Source organism: Ahaetulla prasina, chromosome 2 (assembly GCF_028640845.1).
Source record: "Ahaetulla prasina isolate Xishuangbanna chromosome 2, ASM2864084v1, whole genome shotgun sequence".
In the NCBI taxonomy this organism is placed as follows: domain Eukaryota; kingdom Metazoa; phylum Chordata; class Lepidosauria; order Squamata; family Colubridae; genus Ahaetulla; species Ahaetulla prasina.
In genome coordinates, this window is record NC_080540.1 from 211,078,364 (window position 1) to 211,104,383 (window position 26,020).

At 38.5% G+C, this 26,020-nt stretch overlaps 1 protein-coding gene across 1 annotated transcript in view; it reads left to right on the plus strand.

The window, feature by feature from the left end:
- The first annotated feature begins 12,654 nt into the window (after positions 1-12,654).
- MUSK (muscle associated receptor tyrosine kinase) overlaps positions 12,655-26,020 on the plus strand; it is a 52,685-nt gene continuing 39,319 nt past the window's right edge. The window contains exons 1-6 of the mRNA XM_058173207.1: positions 12,655-14,178; positions 16,987-17,113; positions 17,527-17,678; positions 21,217-21,344; positions 21,716-21,857; positions 25,277-25,401. Coding sequence (XP_058029190.1) covers positions 14,100-14,178; positions 16,987-17,113; positions 17,527-17,678; positions 21,217-21,344; positions 21,716-21,857; positions 25,277-25,401 — 753 coding nt within the window. The 5' untranslated portion in view covers positions 12,655-14,099. The remainder of the gene's footprint in view (positions 14,179-16,986; positions 17,114-17,526; positions 17,679-21,216; positions 21,345-21,715; positions 21,858-25,276; positions 25,402-26,020) is intronic.

The following is a 26,020-nucleotide window of genomic DNA, read 5'->3' on the forward strand; positions in this document are numbered from 1 at the left end:
TAGGAGATATAGCTCAAAATACTTGAAGATACCAAATTGCCAATCCCTATTTAGAAAATATTATTATGGGCTAAGCAAGAAGTATTAAATAGGCTTCCTACTTATAGCTAAACGTGAAGGCATCAGATCAACAGCTCTTCCTGTTAAGATCATTAGTAACGGTTTGGAAAAACCTTTGTCAGAATTTTGGTTTGCTATAGAATGTTTGGACAATATGAATCCAACCTGAATACTGTATTTATCTAGCATGAGCTGTAACTGAAGGGAAAAAACAGGCATTTGCAAGCTTCCAGGATGGAGGAAGCAAAACTATCATATAGTCTATAACAGTGGTGGGTTTCAAAAATTTTGTACTACCAGTTCTGTGGGTGTGGCTTGGTGGGCGTGGCAGGGGAAAGATACTGCAAAATCCCCATTCCCCCCCAATCAGCTGGGACTTGGGAGGCAGAGAATAGATGGGGGCGTGGCCAGACAGAATTTTTACTACCGGTTCTCCGAACTACTCAAAATTTCTGCTACCGGTTCTCCAGACCTGTCAGAACCTGATGAAGCCCACCTCTGGTCTATAAATGTATGTAGCTATGGAATATTTGTTCCAAAGCATTAAATTCTGAGTATCTGTGTTACATTGACTTAGCTCCAAGGCCCATGTGATGAAAGAGTGGGAGAGTCTTTCTTAGCGTATTTGTGTGCTAAATCAACAATGGAGCCACTTTGGTGTAGGGGCGAGGGAGCTAGAAATCAGAGAATCATGAATTCTAGCTATTCCCTGGGCATGAAAGCTAGCTGGTGACTTTGGCCTAGTCAGTTTCTCTCAGCTCAACCCATCTCATAGAATTGTTGAGGAGAAACTCCAACATTAGGCATATATTCCACCTGGATCTAAAATAAAGCTAGAACAAAAATCTAATGCAGGTTGTCCTCGATTTGTAACAGTTCATTTAGTGACGGTTCAAAGTTACAACAGCACTGAAAAATGACTTATGACCATTTTTCACAATAACAACCATTGCAGCACCCCCATGGTCACGTGATCAAAATTCAGAAGCTTGGCAACTGATTCATATTTATAATGGTCGCAGTTTCCCAAGGTCATGTGATCCCCTTTTGCGACCTTCTGACAAGCAAAGTCAATGGGGAAACCAGATTCACTTAACAACTTAAGTTACTAACTTAACAACTGCAATTGTTAAGTTGTTAAGTTAGTAATTTAAGAACTGCAGTGATTCACTTAACTGTGGCAAGAAAGGTTGTAAAATGGGGCAAAACTCACTTAGCAACACAAATTTTGGGCTTAATTGTGGTCGTAACTCGAGGACTACCTGTAAATTAAAAAAAGACCATTCTCCCACTACACTTCTTTTCTTATATTTTTAAAAATTAAATTAAAAAAATATATGGGGATGATAAAAACAATGGCCTTCTTTCCAAAAAATACTGGGTTACCTTGCAAAACTGGTTAATTGGTTGATTGATGCATTTTTATCCTGTGTTTTTTTTCCTAAAAAAGCCCTTGATTATTTTTAGCATGGTGCTTGGCAGCACTGACAGGGGAGCATCCGTACTTTAGTTCTTAGATAAAGAAGCAGTGGCATACCAGGTATTTCTTATTTCTACTTCCATGTCCGAAAATCAGAGCTGATAGCAAGCATCTTCTAGAAAATTTCTTCCATGGAGAAAAGCCATCAATAATAACTAGCATGATTCAAGGAGGCGAATAATTTGACCAACGACAAATGATTTGCTCAGCATAGTGCAGCTTCAACTCTTCATAGAAGAGTTATGTTTCATTGTCAACTGCACAAAGAACAATCCAGAAGTTTGAGATGGCTATAAAAAGACAGAACACTTGTGTCTTGTCGAGCTCACTGCATTGCCTGGGCCCAAGGTTTGTTTGCAACTCAAAGCTTGGCAACTGTTTTGTGGTCTTTGTTAGGGGCTGATCTCATTGCAGTAGCTCCTGGACAGGTGTTTAACTGTTAAATGAGCCTCACCCTGGCACCTTTCTTAAATGTCAGGACCCGAGTATTTATGGAGAGATATTACAGTTCAGTCTGTGTAATTTATTTTTTTAGGCCAGCCGGCCAGATTTGTTACCAGTTAAGAAATATAATTAATTAAAATTAATGCATTGTTCCAACCCATAGGTTACAATATAATGTACAGGGCTCATATATGCAAAAAAAAATAGTAAACAGTAAAATGTGTATTGTTTTTAGCAAATGTTAAAAGATGTGTCTTTTATTAATAGTGCACATTTTAGATGAAATTTTAAATACACCACTTGCATGCAATAGAAAAAACAGGGAGGAGTAATCAAATAAAATCAAAACAAGCAAGGCATTGCACATGCAGGTGTTGTTAGGCCATGCTCAGTTGTCATTACGATTTTAGATGCTATTAAGCTTGGTGTGTGTAAAATATCAATATCAATAGCATTTAAACTTAAATACCACATCCCTCTCTAAGCGGTTTACAGAGTCAACATATTGGCCCCAACAGTCTGGGTCCTCATTTTACCAACCTCAGAAGAATGGAAAGCTGAGTTAGCCTTGAGGCTGGTGAGATTTGAACTGCCAAAGTGTAGGTAGCCCGCAGTCAGCAGAAGTAGCCTGCAGTACTGCACTCTAACCACTGCACCACCACAGCTCATAGAAAAAAGGAAGGTTTTGCCAGAGGAAAACAGTAATGTGCAAGTGAAGAACTTCACTTTCAAATGTATTTTTGAGTGGTAGAAGTTGTGAAGCAAAAAATAATGGATGCTGAACCTAACCTCAATTGAAGCATGCAAATTTACTAAGACATGGGTAAAGTACTCTGCATTTACCCAAATATGCAAGGCAATTTAAAGAAAGAGAAAACAATTGACATTGCACTGCTAAGTGTTTTGAAAGATATAATTATGTTTTCATCATTGTAAACATACCTTTAGGGATATTTGGAATTGTTTGTTTTGCTTGCTATAACTATTTAGTATATATAACTATAGTAGTTATATTCTTTTTTTATCCCTTGCTGTAATATACATAAAAAATCTGTTTAATTTTGTTTTATTGCTTATTTCCATAAAGCTGGAATCAATTACCATATTTTCCATAGAAATATCACATGAGTAATATGAATTTGAATAATGCAACCATTTCATGGGATTCATTATCCATATTAATCGAGACCTATCTGTTGAAAGACATTATTATCTGAGGTGCTGTTTTCAAGAGTCCACATTTTCCAACCTTGATGCTTAAAATAATATGATTATATGTACCTGACAGATAAGCTTATTCTCTACAATCCCCCAATAATTTAACTTTAAAACAGAAGGGACACCTCAGATTTACTGGGATGATGGTAATGGACATTTTCCTTCTCTAACTTTTGAACAGGAGGCAGTCACCTTAAATTCAGTGTTGGTTTCCTTTAATCACTTGTCTTTACTGGAAAAAAGCTCCAGAAAAGTTTGGTGGAGTCTATCTGCAGTATAGGAAGACAAATAGCCTATTGCTGAGAAAGTCTCTCCCTAATTCAATTCATCTTCCAGATAAACTGATCTGGAAAATGGATTGAATTAGGGAGAGCCTTTGTTCACATGCTTTCAACTAAAGAGCTACCTGAATCCTGAATAAGCTGAGTCAATTCATTTCATGCCATCAAAAGACTGCACAGTTTTATGATGAAGAGATGAATTGAGACAATGACTTATTTTTTAAAAAATGAAACCTGTTGTGATTGTTGGAAGAAATATCCTTCTGGGTTCAGTTCCAAGTGGGAAAAAAGACACTGGAAACATGGAGACTGCTTGGAAAGATGGTTTAATGGTGGACAGGATCACATGGTTTGAGTTCCTGAGCAGAAAAGGGTCAAGATGCTGAGAGTCCCTGGGTTTTATACCCTCTCTGGCTTTGAACTTCCTGGAGCACAGGAAGAGTATCCTGATTGGTTGCTGTCAGAGGTCATAGCTAGTTCTGCTGGCTGATGTAATCTCCCCAGGTTCCATGTGGGAAGTTTCTGTTGCTAGATGGGTCCTATTGTGTTGCAGATGATGGCCCATTGACAAAGGTGGTGGGGGAGGCAGGAAAGTGGGAGCTGCTTTGTCTTTAAAACATGTTTCTTCATTTCTCATCCAGGGAAATATATTCTGCCTTTTTAATATTTTCTAAAATATTTCATTCTTCTAGGAGAGGGATGGGTGCTAACTTCTTACATGATGAATTGACTGATTCAACATGTCATTAGGCAAGTAAACTCATCCAACAAAACAAGCAATCAGGTTCTTGAATGAATAAATGGAGTAAGGAAAAAGGAAAAAGAACAAACAAGGAAAGTATTTTTTTGTTGTTTCTGTTTCCTTGTATTTCATTTCCTGTTGAAACTTTATAAAGTCTTATTTAAAAAAGAAAGTAAACGAATGAAGTCAATAAGTGTGACCATAAAATGGGTAAGATTTTCTCTCTCGTGCTTGGAAAAATATGTCAGGGTTTTGAGGATGTAGTGCAGCCTTGAATTCCTCTTAGCCCCCTCCAATCCCTGAAAGACCCAGAAGAAAACATTGTGGATTTCTGTCAGGCAAAACTGATTCTTCTTTGGCTCCCCACCATTGAACCAGACACTGAGTATATTTAATCCCACCAGTCTAAATGCATTTCTTCCCATTACTTACTGTGGGGGAGAAAAAACAAAACTAGCAAAAGCAGTAAATACTGCCCCTTCCTGCTGATCACCCGCTGGCACTAGACTTGGAAAATTTGAAGCTCCTGTGTTTAGAGCTTTCCAGCTAACACACAACTGCTGGGCCCATCATTTTGTCAAATGAATAAACTACTATCCCATATATAGTTTACTTGGGAGAAATCCCATGGAACAAATCAGAACTTCTTCCTGAAAAAACTTGTGTAAGTATTTGCTAGAGGCACATAAACTAAACGGGTACAGATGTATTTGGAGAATTCAAAAGGAACAGAAAAAATGAGGTGGATGCTTTAGGAACACCAAACTTTCACAGTGACTCTACACAGTATCTTTCTTTAGAAAATTATCCTGGATGTAATGAGAAAATAATGCCCTTTGTAGCATTCTGGACTTTACTGCTGAATTAAGTGATGATAAAAGCTCCTAGGCTGGCTGGTGTGGACTGAACAATAATTTTGGGGTTTTCCTTCACTCTTTGTTATCCCCAACTATTCCTTAGCACCTTATTAGAAAAAGATATGGAATAAGGTACTTTAAATTAAGGCTCAGCGTCTACATAGCTTCCTTGCCAATTTCATCTTTATTGGGAATCCTTTGATATGGGTAGCCAGATATTCTATGGGGCTCAAACTTTTTATTAAGTATTGAACTTTGCAGACACTTGCACTTTAGATGACTATGTACAGTTCATTTGTTTTAGGAGCTAACATGTTCAGTAGTTGTTGGAACGGCTATCTAGAAGCTATCAGAATGGTGTATACTATACTCATTTTCCCAGGTATTATGGCTAGGAGATTCTGAAAGTTGAAGCCCACACATCTTAAAAGTTGAGAACTTTGAAAACATTGGCATATACAGTCAGCCTTCCCTTAAGCTCTCAGAACAAAGAAATTATATTTTGCTCCCATGTATTTGGTTTAAGAATGGTACATTAAGAAAGGTATCAGAAGGAATCCTGTTTGCTGGCAAAGAAAAAGCACCACATGCTATGTCATCAAAGCTAAAACAGAAAAGACCAGTCTAGATAGGGAAAACTTATCCAAGATAAGAAACAGTTGACCATATAAGAATTGGTTATAGCAAATTTATTGTTCAACTAACTAGAAAAAAGAAGACATGACTAAGCTGGGAAGATATTACACTGTCATTTATGTAAGAAGTACAGATTCATGATCAATAAAAATAACTAGGAACATAAAATTATAGGTAAAGACACTGAAAATGATAGAGCAAAAATTTTATGGAACATGTCAGATGTTGCCGCTATTGAAAAGAACCATGTCTAGTGGACTGATGTTGCTATTCCAAGAGACAATAATGTTAAAGAAAAGGAATTGGAAAATATTAAAAATACTGACATTTATAAATAAGTACTGTAAAAATCACTATATATGTGTTGTGACCCAGGCCCAAGTAGGTAGTAGTAGACGCAATCAGTTCAAAAACAAACAGACTTTAACTCATTCTCAGTGTAGTCCAAACTAAATCAAAACAAATTTTTCATAACACAATTCTTCAGTCTTATCATCAACCTTGGTCTAATTAGGCAAATTTTTTTGCCAAAGGCTTTTCTTGGCGAAAGTTCAAAAGCAGAAGACGCCAACAAGAAATAAATGCAGCAAATCAAGGAACAATTCTATCAACGTTGTTTTCAGATAAAGAGCCCAAACGCCATTGCTGGTCTTTTAAGCCTTATGGGAAAGGCCAATCATCTCTTGGCCGTACTCCCAAGTCGTCCTCTTTGCTTTAGCTGCTCTTGCCTTTTGGCAGCTCTTCTCATGCGTGCACTAGGAACAGGCTCCTCCTGTTCCTCTGCCTCACTACTGTCAGCCTCTGAAGGCTACGGAGTCTGCACATCACTCCCAGATGGCCCTGGCCCAGGGGTGAAATGTAAAATTTGTTACTACTGGTTCTGTGTGTGCGGCTTGATGGGTGGGTGGGGGTAATGTGACTGGGTGGGTGTGGCCAACTTTTTTTTTTTTTACTTTTAAAAGCATTTTTTCTACAACTTCTTCAGCCGAAGAGGTTGTAGAAAATATGCTTTTAAAGCAGTGGTTCTCAACCTTTATAGTGCTGCGGCCCCTTTAATACAATTCCCCACGATGTGGCGACCTCTTTAATACAATTCCCCACGATGTGGCGACCCCAACCATAAAATTATTTTTGTTTTGAATTTATCGCACCTGAAGCCGTATTGGCTAGCGTTCTGAACTGCTTGCGATTGCCTTGAGGACAGAGGCATTAAAGCGGAGAGTCCTCCCCTATTAAGTTTATCGCGTCTGAAGCAAGATTAGGCTAGCGATTGGGAGTGATTGCAGCTTGCTTGAGAGGGAGACATCAGAGCAAAGATTTCTCTCTTTTTTAATTCATGGCGCCTGAAGCTGAATTCGGCTAGCGATTTGAAGAGCCTGCAGCTGGCTTGTGGAGTCAACCATTGGAGCACGATTCTTCGACTCGCAAGTATACTTCCCATATTTCCGATGGTCTTAGGTGACCCCTGGCAAATTGTCATTCGACCCCCAATGGGGTCCCGACCCACAGGTTGAGAACCGCTGTTTTAAAGGGTTCTGACGGTCTCAGCTGAGCTGTATGATCATCAGAGCCTTTTTTTTACTTTTAAAAGCATTTTTTCGGCCGAAGAAAAAATGCTTTTAAAAGTTAAAAAAAACCTCTGATGATCGCGTGGCTCAGCTGGGGCACTGCCATCACTACCGGATCGGGCGATCTGGTCCAAACCGGAAGCATTTCACCCCTGCCCTGGCCCCATCTCTGCCTTCGACACAGAGACCCCATCTGGACCTTTCCCAGCCTCCAGGAGTGGCCCATGTTCTTCCTCAGCCTCATCACTGTCCGACTCTGTTGCCAGCTCCGTTGCCAGCTCCACTGCTGGCAGACCACAACAGTATGTTCGCCACCTGATGGCAATGAAACTGACCAGGTGAGGAAGTAGTAATAGAAATTTAGGAAACACTTCTTATAATTCTGTGAAACAGGGGAGGAAAGAAAATGTTTAGAGCCAAAAATGTTTGGTTTTACCTACAACAAAAGGAATCCCTGAGGATTTTACTCCACTAGTCATTGCCAATTACATGGGGTGATCATCATCTCGATTTCAAGGCCATTGAGCCAGCACTGTCTGAAGACATCTCCGTGGTCATGCGGCCAGCATGATGTCATGGTGCATTTACCTTCCCTATTTATCTACTTGCATTTACATGCTAGATTGGCAGGAGCTGGCGTGAGGATGGGAGTTCACCCTATTACATGACGCTTGGGTTTCAAACCTGGACTGCCAGATTTCCAGCCAACAAGCCCAGCATCTTAACAACTGAGCCACTATGCCACCCTTTTTGCTGCAATGTGTGTGTATACACACACAAACACACACACACACACACATAGAACATGTATGGTATTCCTATAGAACTGTAGCTATATCTGCTTTCTGCTATATATGTGAGCATCTTGTTTTCTTATGAATTTAAAATTTGGGAAAACATTATTCCTTTGTTCAGCTATGATAATTGTCATCGTCATCATCTGAGGAAACAGTGGACCACCTAGTTATCTGCTTCAAGAAGATTGCACAGAATGACTACAAGAAACAGTTTAACAGAGTAGCAACAATGATGCTTTGGAATATCTGCAATAAATATTATTTGTCTGCAAGGAGAACTGATGAGACCATAATATAGACAAAGTAATAGAAAATGAAGAAGCTAAAGTGCTCTTAAGATTTTAGAATTCAAGTAAACACCTGCCATACAACACCCCAAACTTAACAATTGTAGATAAAAAACATCACTATAGTGGAGATGGCGGTATATATAGACAGCAGGGTAAAAGAGAAAGAACTAAAGAAAAATCCCAAAATAGAAAAACCTGAAAATAGAAGTGGAATGACTGTGACAAAAGAAAGCAAAGGTAGTACCAACAAATAATAGGCACCTTGGGTGCAATCCCAACACATCCGGAACATTGACACTGACAAACCCGTCCTCAGTCAAATGCAAAAGGCAGCATTATTGGAACAGCTAACATTTTGTGACAATACGTTTAACATCATCCAACAACAATATCTTCCTATCCCAGATCCTTGGGAAGGACTTGATAGGTGGATAAAAAGCAGTCTAAACATCTGTCCGTGTAATGAATTATAATTAAAAACGTTTAAATATTTTTTGTAAGTATTTACATTTGGGCTTTATTTATTCAGAAAGCAAAGAGGCTTTTTCCATTAGTATGAGATGGAATCAAAAATAAGAGGGCATGGCAAGATATTTTTGGATTATTTAAAGTTTTATAAAAAAATAAAAAAAACCAATAAGCAAATAAAGAACATTTAGAAAGACTCATTATTTTTGTTTTAGATAAAGCAAATATTTTACTTATTGTGAACAGACTAGCAAGTTTACATTTTTATCCTGCATAAAGAGTATATCATTTCTCAGTTCACAGAAACAGCTGCTGGCAAGAGCAATTAAAAGAAAAGCTTCTACTTCCTTTAGCCTTGCAAACTTCAGAATCTATTTCCAAGACATAACTCTGTTTTTGCAATTTGCTTCAGGACTTAAGCTGACAAGTTTTGTTTGTCTTCAAGTATAAGAATATTTGTTTTTGTTTTTTATTTCATCCAATAAAATAAATTGTGATGAAGCAAAAACCTTGCTGAATGCAGCAGGGGATCAGGTACCCAAGTAATTATATTCCAGGGTATATTTTGTTTTGTTTTATTTTATTCTGTATCATATGATTAACTTTAAAAGCAAGTTTGCATGCAATGAACTGTATTAGTTATTAATCATCTTAATTTTAAAGAATCCCCTTAATTTATGTTCCTCTGATCAGCCACTTCACCATCACTGTTTTCAGCGTGGTGAATAACATTGTTATGTCTAAGGTTCTCCCTCACAGCTGCTTTAACACTCCAATCCAAGTCAGGATGAAACTAACTACGTTAACATAAATTGCATTGTCCCAATGGCTGAATTGTAATCTGGTACACTAATGGGGCTGGTTATTGGCTCAAGACAAGCAAGGGAAGAGATTTGTGGATTCCCCAGGCTGTTTATCCTCCCATCAGCAGGAAAAACAATCACCAATTGCTGTCCCAAATGTCACAGGGTGGGGTCGCTTGAATTTGTGCAGCCATTTGGGATGGGGGCGGTTAGGTTGGTTACTTTTCAAGTAGTTTGAATGTTTAAGTTCTGTGCTGGAGATTTGTCCTTTGGGCCATGTCTGAACATAGATATATACAGTATATGTTAAGTGCTCTTCTGAAAGACTGCTAGATCCTCCTCTATTCCATGGGAAGCAGCCTTCAGGGTATGCAAAATGGTGTAGAATTAGACGGCTTGTAGAGTTTTTGCACGGTTTATGGATTTGATAATTAGACAGGGTAGATTATGGAAAGAAATAAATTATAAGGTAACCTTGTGTGTGCGTGGGGGGTATAAATAGACATAGCTGCTGTTAAGAAGATTGGAAGCTACTTTATTACTATTTATTACTACATGTTGCTTTTTCCTTTTTTCCTTTTTCTTTCTCTTCTGTTTCTTTTTCTTTATTTCTTTTTCACTTTCTTATTACTTTTCCCTTTTTTCTTATCTTCAGTTCAAATTTTATTTTGTTTTGATTCTGTTGAAAACTTCTTTAATAAAAATTATTTTTAAAAAAACCCTAAATGGTGTAGCATTAGACAAAATACTCACCGAGAGGTAATAAAAACTGTAAGGAGTAAGTATGGTCATGAAAAAATCCTTGTTGACAGAAGCAACCAAAACCTAGAATGTGCTTAGATGGGAGAGGTCACAGAAGTTTGTTCTCTTTTCCAATTTAAATCAATTTCCTAGGCAGGACAAAATTAGCCATCTGAAGAAAAGAAAGCTGCCAATTAAATTACAAGTCTAGCATGATTTCAAAAGTGTGCTAAAACCTTCATTTAAAAAACAGATCTAATATGAGTTGGAACAATGCTATATCCCTGCATATAAGAAGCCACATAATGCCTTATGAGTACTTTTTGAAGTGCTGTTCAGGCATTATTTGAGCAGATGTCTCTATAGACGTGAATGTTTGGCCTTTCCTACTGCTCAAATTGAAATGACCATGGAAGGCAAAGTCCTGGAGAAGAAGGCATGCCCATAGACCAAAGTTTCTGATTGTATTATCACCAACATTACCATTTGGAAATTATGTCCATGGAGATTCTTAATCATCCAGGTCATGTTTGTTCCATCCAAGCTTCTTGGATGAGAAGCGAACATTTTCAAGGAAAAAAACCAAATAAGTCCAGTTGCCTTTTGGAAAAGCACCTTTGGGAAAGGGGAATCATTTTTGTTGTTCTAATAGTCTTGTTTGGCTGATCATATTATATATATTTTAATGAAATATAGTTATTTTTTTCTGAATGCTTATTCTTATGGCATGCTGCCCAGAATCACACTGAATTGTGCAGCTTTATAAATGTTTGGAATGAATGAATGAATGAATGAGAAGTCTATGGAGATTCTCAGTCATCCAGTCATGGTTGTCCCAAAGGTGCTTTTTCAAGAGGCAACTGGACTTTCTGGTTTTTCTTTGAAGATGTTTTGCTTCTCATCCAAGAAGCTTGTTCAGCTCAAGAAACTTCTCAGATGAGAAGTGAAACCAGAGGTGGTATTCAGCAGGTTCTGACCAGTTCTGGAGACCCAGTAGTGGAAATTTTGAGTAGTTCGGAGAACTGGTAAAAACTACCTCTGACTGGTCCCACCCCCATCTATTCTCTGCCTCCCGAGTCCCAGCTGATTGGGAGGAAATGGAGATTTTTCAGTAACCTTCCCCTGGATTCGATGGGAATGGAGATTTTACAGGATCCTTCCCCTGCCACACCCACCAAACCATGTCCACCAAGCCATGCCCACAGAACCGGTAGTAAATTTTTTTGAATCCCACCAGTGAGTGAAACGTTTTCAAAGAAAAAACAGAAAGTCCAGTTGCCTCTTGAAAAACCACCTTTGGGAATGAATGAGATCCACAGCAAAATTAATGTCTGAAGCAGGAAAATTATTATTTAAAACATAATAATAGTAAAAAAAACCAATAAAATATTAAAATGGAAATAATAAAATGAAAATAACTACAACGGCAAGCTGCCCGGGATGAGATGATGTCATTTGTGTTTTTTAAATGGTGAGACATGATCTTCCTGCTGTGGTTAGTAGGATGCGAAGATGAGCCTTCACCTGACCAATTTGATTGCAGCTATTATGCTAGATACAAGATTTGTTTTGCTAATTATTAGACAGAGGTAAATTTCTTTTTCTGACAAAATATGGCTATGCGGAAAGCTGCTGTCTAATTCTAAACTACATCTACTCAGTTACCCTCTTTCTTTTCAGTTCCTGTGTCTTCCATGTTTTTATCTTTATTTATTTATTTATTTATTTATTTTATTAAATTTTTATACCGCCCTTCTCCCGAAGGACTCAGGGCGGTGTACAGCCAAAGATAAAACACGAAATATATACAATTAAAACATTTAAAACCTAGCAAATTACAAAAAGGCTGATAATTAAAATTTAGTTTTAAAATTTTAGAAATATTAATAAAACCCCGAATTAAAATTTAACACTATTATGCCAGTCCCGCTTGAATAAATAGGTGTGTTTTTAGCTCACGACGGAAGGTCCGAAGATCAGGCACTTGATGTAAGCGAGGGGGAAGTTCGTTCCAGAGCGTCGATGCCCCCACAGAGAAGGCCCTACTCCTGGGGGCCACCAGCCGACACTGTTTGGCAGATGGCACCCCGAGGTCCAATATTTTGCACCTCCTGAGCTTGCTCAGTTCTGCTGTTTTGGGTTTTAGTGAATTTAAGTTAAGTTTAAGTGAATATTATTTATGCCTAAGTAATAGTATTCTCTAATACTCTAAGTAACAGAGTATTCTCGTAAACTGGCTGACATCTACCCATTTTGTATAGGTTACGAGACATGTCACCTTCTGATGAGAATGTGATGGCACACAGGAGACCTAGCGGTGCCGTGGTTCAAGTGCAGTATTGGAGGCAAACTCTGCCCATAGCCTGGAGCTCAATCTTGACAGGGCTCAAGATTAATTCAGCCTTCCATCCTTCCAAGGTCTGTAAAGTGAGGACCCAGACTGTTGGGGGCAAGATGCAAATAAAGCTTGCGTTGTAAACCATCCAGAGAGTGCTGTAAAGTGTTATGGGGTGGTACATATTTTTATTTATTTTATTTATTTATTTGTCAATCATATATAATAGGTAAAAGTATGAACATAATTTGGACACATGAAAAGAGTAAGTAAAAAGGAATATTAGGACAGGGACGCTAGGCACGCAGGTGCACTTATGCACGCCTATTAGCCTAAATGCTAATGCTAAAGGTTATTGCTTTCTTTAGAAACTTTTTCAACTGCTCCCTCCTTCTTTAAAACCATGAAAACCTTTGCTAGACTTTAGGAAAGTGATTAAAACCTGCCTTTTCTACCAGTGTCTGGTGATAGGTGTGTTATGAAGTGATCCCACTGCGAATGTAGGATATAGATATAGATATTTTGTTTATTGTTCCTGGCACAGAATTATGGATTATTGATTAATTGTTATATGTATGATAAATCTCATTTTATAGAATAGGGTATGTGTGCTGCTTAGAGTTGGTTATATGGGAGCAACATAAAAGCCCAGCAAAATAATGAAATAAACCTATAAATTTTGAGTACATAGCAGGGGTCCCCAACCCCCTGTCTGTGGCATACCAGAAACCAGGCAGCACAAACAAGTGAAACCCCATCAGTGGGATGCAGGCAGCACACGAGCCCCCTCCAGTCCAAGAAAAAACCTCTCTCCACAGAATTGGTCCCTGGTGCCCAAAAGGTTAGGGGCTGCTGGTTTATAGTATTGGCTAGTGTAAGCCAATAGTTTCAGACAAGAGATGCATCAAGTTGTATAGCTTTATAAGGAATATGTTGGAGAAAATGGACCTTTGCTTTGGTCGAGCAAGAGAAGGAGGCTTTAAAAAGGTAAGAAGATCTCCAGATGAATCCACTCTTACATGATGCATAAGAAGCTCAACATGTTTTGTTGGCCCGAGACCAAGCTATTATTTTAGAAAGGCATTGAGGCATTGTGTACTCCCCACTGTTTGTTCAAAAGGCATTCCCAGGGGATTTGTGCTCTCTTGTTTCATGAGCCTCCACATTGTTGATGCTGACTGACGTTGAAGCACACCAGCTGGCCATGTCCATCACCGCAGCCAAGTCGGAGGATTCCTGCTTATACTTAGAACCCACGAGTCAGTGTCTGAGCAGAACTTTGCAACAAACCATGCTTTAAAACTAAGCAACCAAGAAGAAAAATGCCTATCTTTGGCTAAAGGGGACAATCCTTTCCTCAACCCGTCTCCGGATAAATCATGAAACATTGGCTAAACATTTCTCTTATACAGATCTTCACCCTGGCTGCCTTCGGCTTGACAGAGAAGCTCCCTAAAGGTAGGTATAAATCATGGGTCGTCTCTTTGCTTTGCCACTGGTTATATATTTGTTTTTGATCTTGGACCTGCCCGGGCTCTCTCGGATGAATATATAAGCTCCTGGGATTTGTATAAATGAGCTGGTTTTGCCTTTGAGCGCATCTGTAATTGCCTTTGGAGAATCACCGCAAAAGAACTGAGCAACTCTTGTTTGTATGTATCACAATGACTGGTGTTCTGATGAATTTCCCTGTGTAGGTTTTTTGTTTATGGTATGTATCAAAAAACAGTTTTCCAAATGTAAATAGCCAGCAACGTTGAATGTTTACTTGGGAATAAATCCATTTAACACAGTTGGGACTTCTAAGTAAATATGCATAGATAAGAGATGCTTGAGGAATGTGAGTGAGGCAGATGCTTGTACGAAGTGACATAATATGTATCTCCTTGATTAACATTCTGATTAAAATTTTGAGGATGGTTCTCTGCACTGTTGCTTGCAAGGAAGGCCCATTAAGGTCATGTTGCTGACAACAGGTGAATACACAGCTCCTCTACAGATCAACTAAACCGGAAGTCTTGCAGGGATTTACTCCCAAATAAATTGGTATCCAGTTTGCAGTTGTAATGATTAGTTGGCTTCACCAGTTCTTAAAAACTTTGCTGCTTTTTTCAACACTCGACCTATATCATGAATTGTATTGGGCCAATAACTATGTTTAGAAATGTTTACTGTAAGAAAAAACAAACAAATCCATTCTGAAATTCTTTTTATGAGTTTTTTTAAAAAAAAAAGAATTTAAAACACAGAATACGATGAAACATATTTGCAGGACAAAATGACAGTGACTCAGAAATATATGCCTCTTCTCTACTGTAGATAGGTACTCAGTTGGGGGAAAAATTCCCGTTGTCTTTATATAGATTTAATAGTCTCAAGTACAAAGATTGATTACAACAATGCCAACAATTAATAGATGAATTCCATTTTATTTCAATTTTTGTTTGTAAGAGATTTAAGGAGACTGAAATATATGTGATGAATAAGTACAGAGTGCTAAATTCTTCGTTTGCTCTGCCTTCTATCAAGCTGCTTTCCGTCTCATCAAAGAGAAATTTAGGAATCTTATACATATCTTTGCTCTATAGTTTGAAACTTGAAATTTTGACTGTGGACCAGAAAGGGAAATCTTCAAATCAGACCAGAGTGACTTTCATTACAAGGAGCTGCAGTCTCAGCATTTTTGAAGAGTACTTACAAAGGAAGAGTTATACGAGAACAGTAGCATTTTGCAATATTATGAATTTTGGGGGATTCTCTACTCATAACATACTCATTGGCATATGTCAGAAAGAATGCCAAATGCCAGGGACAACAGTCAATACCTTTCCCCCCCCTTTTTGGTAATTGTGTGTAGTATGTCATTTTTTACCAAGAACAAAACAATTTATAATTTTTTTAGATATCTGGCAAACACAATTACGTGGTATAAAAACATTTTCATGTATTTTCAAGGCCATTCTGGCCCACCCACCTAACCAGAGTTACATTTATCTCTGATAATGTAATACGTAATATATACAAAGCTTCCAGTGATAAAGAAATTAGGTATGTGCAGTAGAATTGAAGTTCCCTGCTTATATAAATATTGAAGAAAGTTGAAAGGCATCTCTTATATATTTTCGAACAGTTTGTGCTAAGGGAGGTGATTATTACATTGCTCGGCACTATCAAGTTCTTGGGCTGTGTCATGAAGCTAAATTACACTGAAGTCTGATTCAGTGATTCATTCTGACCTCAGTCTTTGCTATTAGAAAAAACAGTGATCATAACCAGCAATCCTTTGTTCAGAATTTTATTGACTTAAAAAATCATTTGTATCCTGCCTTCCAATCCATAAAGGGTCAAAGTGGCTTAAAGTTTTTTTTTTAAAAAATAGTCACAACCTTTAAAATAGGATTTCAAACCATTGCAGAAACTAATTCAAATTGAAATGGCGTAGCTGCAAGGAGGGTCTGGATTCCTTTCCAAGAACAGAAAGTACTGAGAAAGAGTGTGATTTCCATTTTTCATATCGGAGGACCAGGGTGAAATCCAGCAGGTTCTAACAGATTCTGGAGAATCGGTAGCGGAAATCTTGAGCAGTTCAGAGAACCAGCAGTGGAAATTTTGAGTAGTTTGGAGAACTGGCAAATACCACCTCTGGCTGGCCCCAAAGTGGGGAGGGAATGAGGATTTTGCAGTATCCTTCCCCTGGAGTGGGGAGGGAATGGAGATTTTGTAATATCCTTCCCTCAGGAGTGGGGAGGGAATGGAGATTTTGCAGTATCCTTCCCCTGCCTTGCCCACCAAGCCACACCCACCAAGCCACACCACACCCACCAAGCCAGGCCCACAGAACCGGTAGTAAAAAAATTTTGGATTTCACCACTGCTGAGAACCCACATAGAAGAAGACCTTCCTTTCATATCAGCAGGACGTGGTCTCAGAAAATGAAGCCATCTTTAAAAAGTCTTTTAATGTCCAGAGATTACAATGATCAGAAATGGATCATGTTTACAAAGATGCGTGGAATACTCAGAAGTACTCTAGCAAAGTTGAGAATCCTTCTCATGTTCCAGAATGAGAGAATAAAATAATGCATGAATAAAAGCATTTATTTGAATGCCTTTTCTCTATATCTTGACTATTTTTCTTTCAAGTGTAATTGGTTTGGGATTTGTACAAATTTGCTTGGTCAAGTTGCAGGATCTAATGTGAAATTTAATCACTTTCTTATGCTGCCTTTATGGGGGTTATTTTGGTTTTGGTTTTTTTTGGTCACAGCTCCAATCGTCACCACTCCTCTTGAGACTGTGGATGCGCTGGTTGAAGAGGCAGCCACCTTTGTGTGTGTCGTAAAATCTTTTCCCCAGGCAGAGATTACCTGGACACGTAATAACATTCCTATCAGGTATGAATTGAATGTACAAAAGACTGCAGAGTGTGGGTACTCTCATAAAATAATCAATATTGGTCTCTACCCATAATATTACACCCCATCTTAATTCTATTCACCAGTGCAGCATTCTATAAAGTCAATTCAGGCATTATTCTTATAGATGCATGATAAATATACAATGTATAATGGTATTCGGGAATGACATGGGAAGACAGGAGGAACAGCTGCAGAGTAGACAATAGTCAGATAAGAGGCTTAGCTTGCAGAAGTAATCTGGGCAGGGCAAACATCTCAGAAGGGCCCCACCTTTTGAAGCCAGTTATTTGGACTGTAAAGGCCGGGGGGAGGGTGTGCGTGTAGAAATGTACATTCAGGCTTGCACTTTTAAGTAAACTCCTCCCTGACGCATCTTATTATGTTCTCAGATTTTTTGATACTAGGTATGCCATACGAGAAAATGGCCAACTCCTAACTATTCTGAGTGTGGAAGACAGTGATGATGGGATATATTGTTGTACTGCAAACAACGGGGTAGGAATAGAAGCAGAAAGCTGTGGGGCATTACAAGTGAAAATGAGTAAGTATACCTATCCTTTTGCTGAATTTAAAATCACTGAACGGTCAAGTGAGCTAAAAAAACAAGGCAATATTTCAGTATTTTTATTTTGTATGAATTTAAATTGAAGCAAAGTACAAGCAAAGGAAAAGAATATCAATACGTACAACCTAATATCAATAGTAAAATGATACTGTCATGGATCTGCCCCCGGACCTCTCTCCAGACATGAGTTCAGAGGAGGAAGATAAGTTTGAGTTGGCAGAGGAAAGCGCGGAGTCATATGATGGCCCGGATCAGGGGTCAGAGAGTGTTGGTCTGACGTAGCAGCCTCAGCTGGGTTGATAGGCTGAGCGATAGGATGAGGTTGAGCGATGTGAACCACAGTTACAGTGAGTTGGCCAGGAGGCTCCAGCGAGGACCAGGAACAACTGCCACCCATTAACAATGAGGCAGAGGTGAAGTTCACACCTCCTCCTGATCCAAGGACATGTAAGGCAGATAGCAGGTAGGTGGAATGTTGGTTGGCTAGACTACTCATGAGGAGGCAGCCTCGCCCCTCATGAAAAGTCACACCAGTGTTTATTTATTTATTTATTTATTTTATTTATTTTGTCACAAGGGTATATATAAGCATAAGCATGAAATAACTATACGATATATAAGCATATATATAATAACTATATGAAATTAGATACAATCAAAGGGAACATTAGGACAGGAACGGTAGGCATGTAGTGCTCTTATGTATGCCCCTTACAGACCTCTTAGGAATGGTGAGAGGTCAATAGTAGATAGTTTTTGGTTAAAGCTTTGGGGATTTTGGGAAGAGACCACAGAGTCTGGTAGTGCATTCCAGGCATTAACAACTCTGTTGCTGAAGTCATATTTTCTGCAATTGAGATTGGAGTGGTTCACATTAAGCTTAAATCTATTGTGTGCTCGTATATTGTTGTGATTGAAGCTGAAGTAGTTTTCAACAGGAAGGACGTTGTAACAGATGATTCTATGAGTTAAACTCAGGTCGTGTTGAAGGCGGTGGAATTCTAAATTTTCTAAACCCAGGATTTCAAGTCTGGTGGCATAAGGTATTTTGTTGTATTTGGAGGAGTGGAGTACTCTTCTTGTAAAATATTTCTGGACACGTTCAATTGTATTAATGTCCGAAATGAGGTATGGGTTCCAGACAGGCGAGCTGTATGTCTATGTCACCTATTTAATCCCGCCCTGAGGATTTGAACATTGCTGGAACAAAGTGCCCAGTTCTGTGTGCTTGTGCTGTGTATCCTGACCCAATTGACTCACGGATTGTTTCTTGGATTTTGTGTGTGCAACACAGTAGCGTTGGACTCATTTTTCCCAGAGACTCTGGTTGTGCTGAGATTGGAAACTGTACCTGAGCAACATGGGTGTTTTCTGGGGACTTCTTTGGGGGGGATTTGAATAAACACCTTTAGAACTCTCGCTATGCATGCATGTATATGTGTGTGAGGGGAGTGAGGCAGCACAGATAGAGCTCGGCATCAACTTACAACAGTTTGTGTAGCGATGGTTCAAAGTTACAACAGCATTGAAAAAAGTGACTATTTCACACATATGACCATTGCAACATCCCCATGGTCATGTGATCAAAATTCAGACATTTGGCAACTGACTAATATTTATGACTGTTGCAGTGTCCCGGGGTCATGTGATCACGTTTTGCAACCTTCTGACGAGCAAAGTCAATGGGGAAGCCAGATTCACTTAACAACCATATTACTAACTTAACAATCGCAGTGATTCACTTAACAACTATGGTAAGAACAGTTGTAAAATGGGGCAAAATTCACCTAATAACTGTCTTGTTTAGCAGTAGAAATTTTGGGCTCCATTGTACTGGTAGTTGTAAGCTGCGGGCTACCTGTATACAGATAGTCTTCCATTTATGACTTAAGGATCAGAATATCCTTAAGTCACTGCAGTCATAAATCAAGTCGGAACTGATTTTGTGACAATTTTTACGTCGGTCATTAACCGAAACGCACAGTTGTTAAGCAAATCACACAATCATCAAGTCATCCCAGTTTCCCTAATGGGCATTTTTTGCTGAAAATTGTGATCACAAAACATGATTGTGTGAGTACATCCGATCTTACATGCGAGCTGGTTTCCAACCTTCGAATTGCAATCATGTGACCACAGGGATGGAATGACAGTTGTAAGTGCCAGTACAGGTTGTAAGTCACTTTTTCCTAGGCCATTGTAACTTTGAACTATTGTTAAACAAACACTTGTAAGTCAAAGACTATTTGCTATAAAGGAGGGGTCCCCAACCTTGGCAACTTTAAGCCTGGAGGACTTCAACTCCCAGAATTCCTCAGCCAGCAAAGCTGGCTGGGGTATTCTGGGAGTTGAAGTCCTCCAGGCTTAAAGTTGCCAAGGTTGGAGACCCCTGCTATAAAGCAATTTATTTAATTTATCTAATCCTAACTCTACTATTGTATTTCAGCTGGTATCTGGTACGGTTACTCATGAAGTTTTACCAGCTTCATAAAGATCATTTTTTAAAAAAAGAATTACATGTAAACATCAGGAGCTCATATTCCAAGCATAGCTCACTGGAGGAATTGATACCATAGAGCAGGGGTCTCCAACCTTGGCAACTTCAAGACTTGTGGGCTTCAACTCCCAGAATTCAGACTTGTGGACTTCAACTCCCAGCAAAGCTGGCTGAGGAACTCTGAGAGTTGAAGTCCACAAGTCTTAAAGTTGCCAAGGTTGGAGACCCCTGCCATAGAGTAAGAGGAGCTAGATGGGAGAAAACACTGAAATGTAAGGTGGCCATTCTGAAACAAAGAAAAACTAGCAGATCTTGATTGCATGATTGCTCTGAGTACACAGAAATATTAATTGTAATCATGGTTTTCAATACATGGCCCAGAAGATCAATCCCAGCAGTTTAAATGCTTCTGAAAATCTGGGCAGTGTAAGAATTGGCTTCAGAACAAGATTTAAACCCTCTTAATTTTTTTTTGGGGGGGGGATCAAGTTTTATTTTACATTCTATTTTCTGTTCTACCATCATGTCTTTATTTGTGAAGTAAGTACTAGCTTAAGTTTTTTGAGCATTGGCAATATTGATGTTTTCCCTGCACCAGCCTGTAATTTCCTTATCACGTTGAAGTTGCAATCTTAGTTAACTTTTCCTGAATTTCTACATATATTTTCCTCCAAACTTGGAGATAGTGTGAGTTCCCGGCTTCTACTCTCCTTTGAAAAGCCTTCCCTGCAAGCTCCATTGCTCTTTCATTGCTTTGTTAGAAGAGAGTATGGATGTTGATGACAAAATAGACTTATCGTCTTATAATAGCATAATGTGACTTTGGCACAGGGGTGTCCAACTTTGGCAACTTTTGAGACTTGTGGACAAAAACATGCTGGCTGGGGAATTCTGGGAGTTGAAGTCCACAAGTCTTAAAGTTGCCAAGGTTGGACTCCCCTATGCTAAAGTTTGACCACCCCTTCTTTAGCATATTTGACTCCAGACTCAGTTTCATTTTGATCTTTAAAATTGTAGAACCGAAAATAACCCGTCCACCTTCAAATCTGAAAATCATTGAAGGATTGAAGGCTGTTTTCCCATGCACTACAATGGGAAACCCCAAGCCTTCAGTTTCCTGGATCAAAGGAGAAAATGTGATAAAGGTGAGTATTGTCAGTATTTCATTATAACCTGCATTTTTTTGCAGAATTGTTTTGAGAAAAAATATTGTATTAGTTGTTATTTCATAAAGAGGGCGAGTAATTAAGGTACTGGTACAGAAACCTAGAATCTGTGAATTCTAGTCTAACCTTAGATATGAAAACCGGGTGGGTGACTTTGACCCAATTATTGCCTGGCAGCCCAAATCATTTTACAAGGTGGCTGTTGTGGGGAAACTAGGAAGGACCATTATGTAAGCTGCCTCAAATTATACAAATGGAATAGGAATATAAATCAAATAAATAAATATATCTATATGGGTCACAAGATTTATTCTACCTCATTTCACTTGAAGCTTTATATTTTGTGGCAGGAAAATTCTCGAATTGCTATTCTTGAATCAGGCAGTTTAAGGATTCATAATGTGCAGAAGGAAGATGGTGGACACTACCGCTGTGTGGCAAAGAACAGCCTCGGGACAGCCTACTCTAAACCTGTAATTCTGGAAGTGGAAGGTGAGTGATACGTTTGGTGATATGATCACTCAAATACAGAATCTGTATTCATCCAGCATCTGTACTGCAAATATATTTTTGCGAAGTGTTCAGGACAAAAATGGAAGTCTTTGATCTCAGCTATGAATCTATGAGTAAATAGAAACAAACAAGCAAATCTAATCAATGATCCAACGGCCTTCTTACCAAGGGTTTTGTTCGTCTGTCTGCAAGGAATGTTATTGGTGAATTCTGAATAAATATACTTCTAAAATAGCTATAGCACTTAGATTTATATACCACTTCACAATACTTTTACAGCCCTCTCTAAGTGGTTTACAGAGTCAACATATTGCCCCCAACAATTTGGGTCCTCATTTTACCCACCTTGGAAGGATGGAAGCCTGAGTCAATCTTAAAGACATACATTTGGGAAATTATCTTATAGTCTTGCTTCCCATGGGATAATATTTATGGCTTTTCCAAGATTATTTGCATGTGCATATGTGTGTGGAGTAATATATTTGGATACATGTGGTACATTATTCTGAATGACAGGGCTGATACCACCTCTTGGCTTGCTCTAGTTCTGCTTCTAGGAATACTTAGATCTGTCTTTCTTAACTGGATGACTTCCAGAAATGTTGGATTTTAAATCCAGAAGCCTCAGCCAGCTTGGCCATCAATCATGCAGCAGGGAAATTCTGGAAGTTTTAGTTCATCCTATCAGAAAGATTTTAGCTCAACATGGTTTAAATCTTCCAACCAGGTTGATGAATAATATACTTCATTAATGACTTATCCACAATAGAAATGGGTGTCACTAGCAGCATTGTATACATGAATATATATTGTATAGAATCATGCAATCTAAAACATAATGCAGAACCTCACAGCCTGAAGCTTTATATATAACTGAGAAAAGCACAAGGACAAGCATAATATAACAACAACTGTGCCATTTAGGTATAAACTGTAAGCTGCCTAGAATTGCCTCAGCAAAATGGGTAGTATAGAAGTCAAACAAACAAACAAACAAACAAACAAATAAATGCCACACCAGCAACTTTCAAGCAACAGGATCTGGATTCTCCTCTGCTGGCTCTATATGGACTTTCATATGCTAAAGCCAGGTGTAAAATAATGAAATGCTCTGTGTGTATCTCGCACTCTGATAGAATTTATTTTGGATGTAACTTTTGTGAATGAAAGTGTGTAAGGGTTCCCAGCGCTCCTTCCTTTTCTACTATTTGCTTCTATAGATAAGATTATTGTTTTAGTTATTCCCAATGAATCCATTTATACAGAAGAATAAAACTAAGATCCCATTTAACGGTAACTGAAAAGTACTTAATATTATTTTTAGCCACAATGGATACAGCTGGGACACCGTTCCTAGATGTTTCCTAGAGCCGCGGTGGTACAGTGGTTAGAGTGCAGTACTGCAGGCTACTTCTGCTGATCACCGGCTGCCAGCAGTTTGATAGATTGAATCTCACCAGGCTCAAGGTTGACTCAGCCTTCCATCCTTCTGAGGTGGGTAAAATGAAGACCCAGATTTTTGGGGGCAATATGCTGACTCTGTAAACCGCTTAGAGAGCGCTGTAAAGCACTATGAAGTGGTATATAAGTGCTATTGCTGTTTCTAGTTGTACAATCTCCTTCTGATCTGTGCTTTTTTTTAGCAAGTGAATTTTGTGCACTCAGCAATTACTATGCAGTACTGCAGTCTCCCATTCAAATGAGACTTCAGGTCCTCTCTTATAATATTTCCTACTTCAGATCTTTCCAGCAATATAGCCTGGAGAATTAAACATAAGGAAATTTATCTAAAAGCCGCTGCTACATTTTGAAGGATAGCAACTGGGTTGAGTTTATTTTTCTTAGCCAATAACTTTTAGGAGAGTTTTGTTGTTTATTTGAAGTCACTGGGAAAAGCCATTAAAAAAACTTTTAAGGCATTTTAGATTTAGTAGGGCCTGCTCTTTCCTGAACTGTAGTCTATTTTATCTGATGCACAGATTCATTGGATGTACTTGAGAACTAAGCCAACAGGTAAGACTCTACATTTAAATCTACATTTGAGCTTCTTAAATGCATCATATATGAGCCAGCTCTAGCATCAAAATAATTTCTTTGCACAGTTCCCAGGGAAGGTAATTTGAACAGATCTTATCCTTGCATGAACTTGCCTTTTGGAATTTGCTGCGATATATTTTTCATATGTGGAAAATGAGTCATTTAGTACAGCAGATTTATATAGACACCGGACATTAACTATTTTAATGTTATTTATATTCCTCACTCCCACTATACCCCCAAGTTGGAACCTGTAGATCTTACTGTCTCTGCAGGTTTCTTTTGGACCATGGAAAACATACCTCATATGAACTCTTTTTAACATTGATAAAGGAATTTTGAAAGCCTATATATTTAACAGCGGATTTTTCATTTTAAAAGGAATTCAAAGGAAGGAGGGGCAGACTGGATCTTAGAGGTATCCACTCTGAAAAGTGTGCACCTTATAAGTCTTTGCAAGTGGGGAAGGATTAAATAAACTGAGTATAATACCCCAATATCTTGTGTTGTTTTTCTTTCAAGACTAGAGGCAATTCTTCCTTTCCAGAAATATTTCTACAGATATAGCAAATGTTTCTGTTATTAGCGCTCATCATTCAGTTTATGATTGGCGTTTCCGGGGTGATTGACATAAATAGTGACTAAGTATCCTTGTATAAAAAAACTAAATATTCAGAGCAATCATAACTTGAGAGAGATAAGTGGTTTCGAAGGCGGAAAAATCAATCAATCGGGTATGGAAACATTTATAATTTGTACAAGGTTTTTTTTTGCAAAAGTGATGTTTTGAGAAGAGCATTTGGGTTTTTGTGATACCAGGGGTGAAATCTACTTACCTTCCTTACCGGTTTGGAAGTGTATGTGTGCGTCACATATGCGCACACACCCTCTGCGCATGCGCAAAACCTTTCTGCGCATGCGCAGAGGGTACAAAACACATTACTTCCTTGTTAAAATCAGGAAGTAACGATAGCTGGGCGGGTGGGCAGAGCCTCACACTGCAATTGCTACTGGTTCTCTGAACCACCAGCCAAGATCGCTACTGGATAGCGCAATCTAGTCTGAATCGGGAACATTTCACCTCTGTGTGATACCAAACATTTTCTTTCTAGTGTGGGGTAGATACAATTCTCTCCATAGAGGACCAACAATGATGGGAAATACTTTGGTTTTATTTTTTGAAAATGATAAATCCAACAGTGAACTCTTAGCCAAATGTGTGGGGTGTTTTTGGAGTTCAAAAATTACTGGGTGCTTTGGATTGGCTCCATCTTCAACTGTTTTGTGAGTTTGGGAAACTGGAAATATTTCACCAATAGCTAACTTCGGGTTTACTAATGTTTTTACTTTTTTACATTTAGTTTTTGCTCGAATTCTGAAGGCTCCTGAATCCTATAACGTCAGCTTTGGCTCTGTGGTAACCCTGCAATGTGTAGCAACAGGCATTCCAACTCCTACAATAACATGGCTTGAAAATGGAAAAGCTGTAAGTATCACTGCAATTCCTAAATTCTGATGATTAATTCTTTAACCAAATTCAATTAAGCTTTGAAACCAGGATGAAATCAGCAGAGAAAAGTTGGAGGCTCTTGCAAAGCAGAGATGCAATATGGAAATGCAATTCATTATTCTTTCTGATGTGGCTGGATTAAATGATTTAATAGTTTGGAATGTGATTTGAGTAACAAACTTCTCATGTGCAAACACCTCCACTATATAGTCATGCATCCCCGTTTTGCTCATTCAGTACAGGTTTTCTGTATTTTCATATACAGTATTTTGCACCGCTAGGTGTTAGAAAATGTGTTTAAGATAACTACAATAGCAGTCTTTGACAATTGATGTTAACGTCAGTTATTCAAGTTGCACAGCTCATAGAGGAAGCTTGAGCAAATTTTGGTTGTCCTTGGCTAAGTTCAGTGTTGGGTGGCATATTGGATGGTATATTGTTTACATGGGAAAAGGCCAAGATTCTGATATTTTGGCATCTCCAGATAAGAATGAAAAACGGTGTTTGATATTCTGAAGGTCCCTCTGCAATCTCCAGAATTCTACAGCATGTATTATAACTTATATCGGTTTAGAAAAGGCTGCTATAATAGATG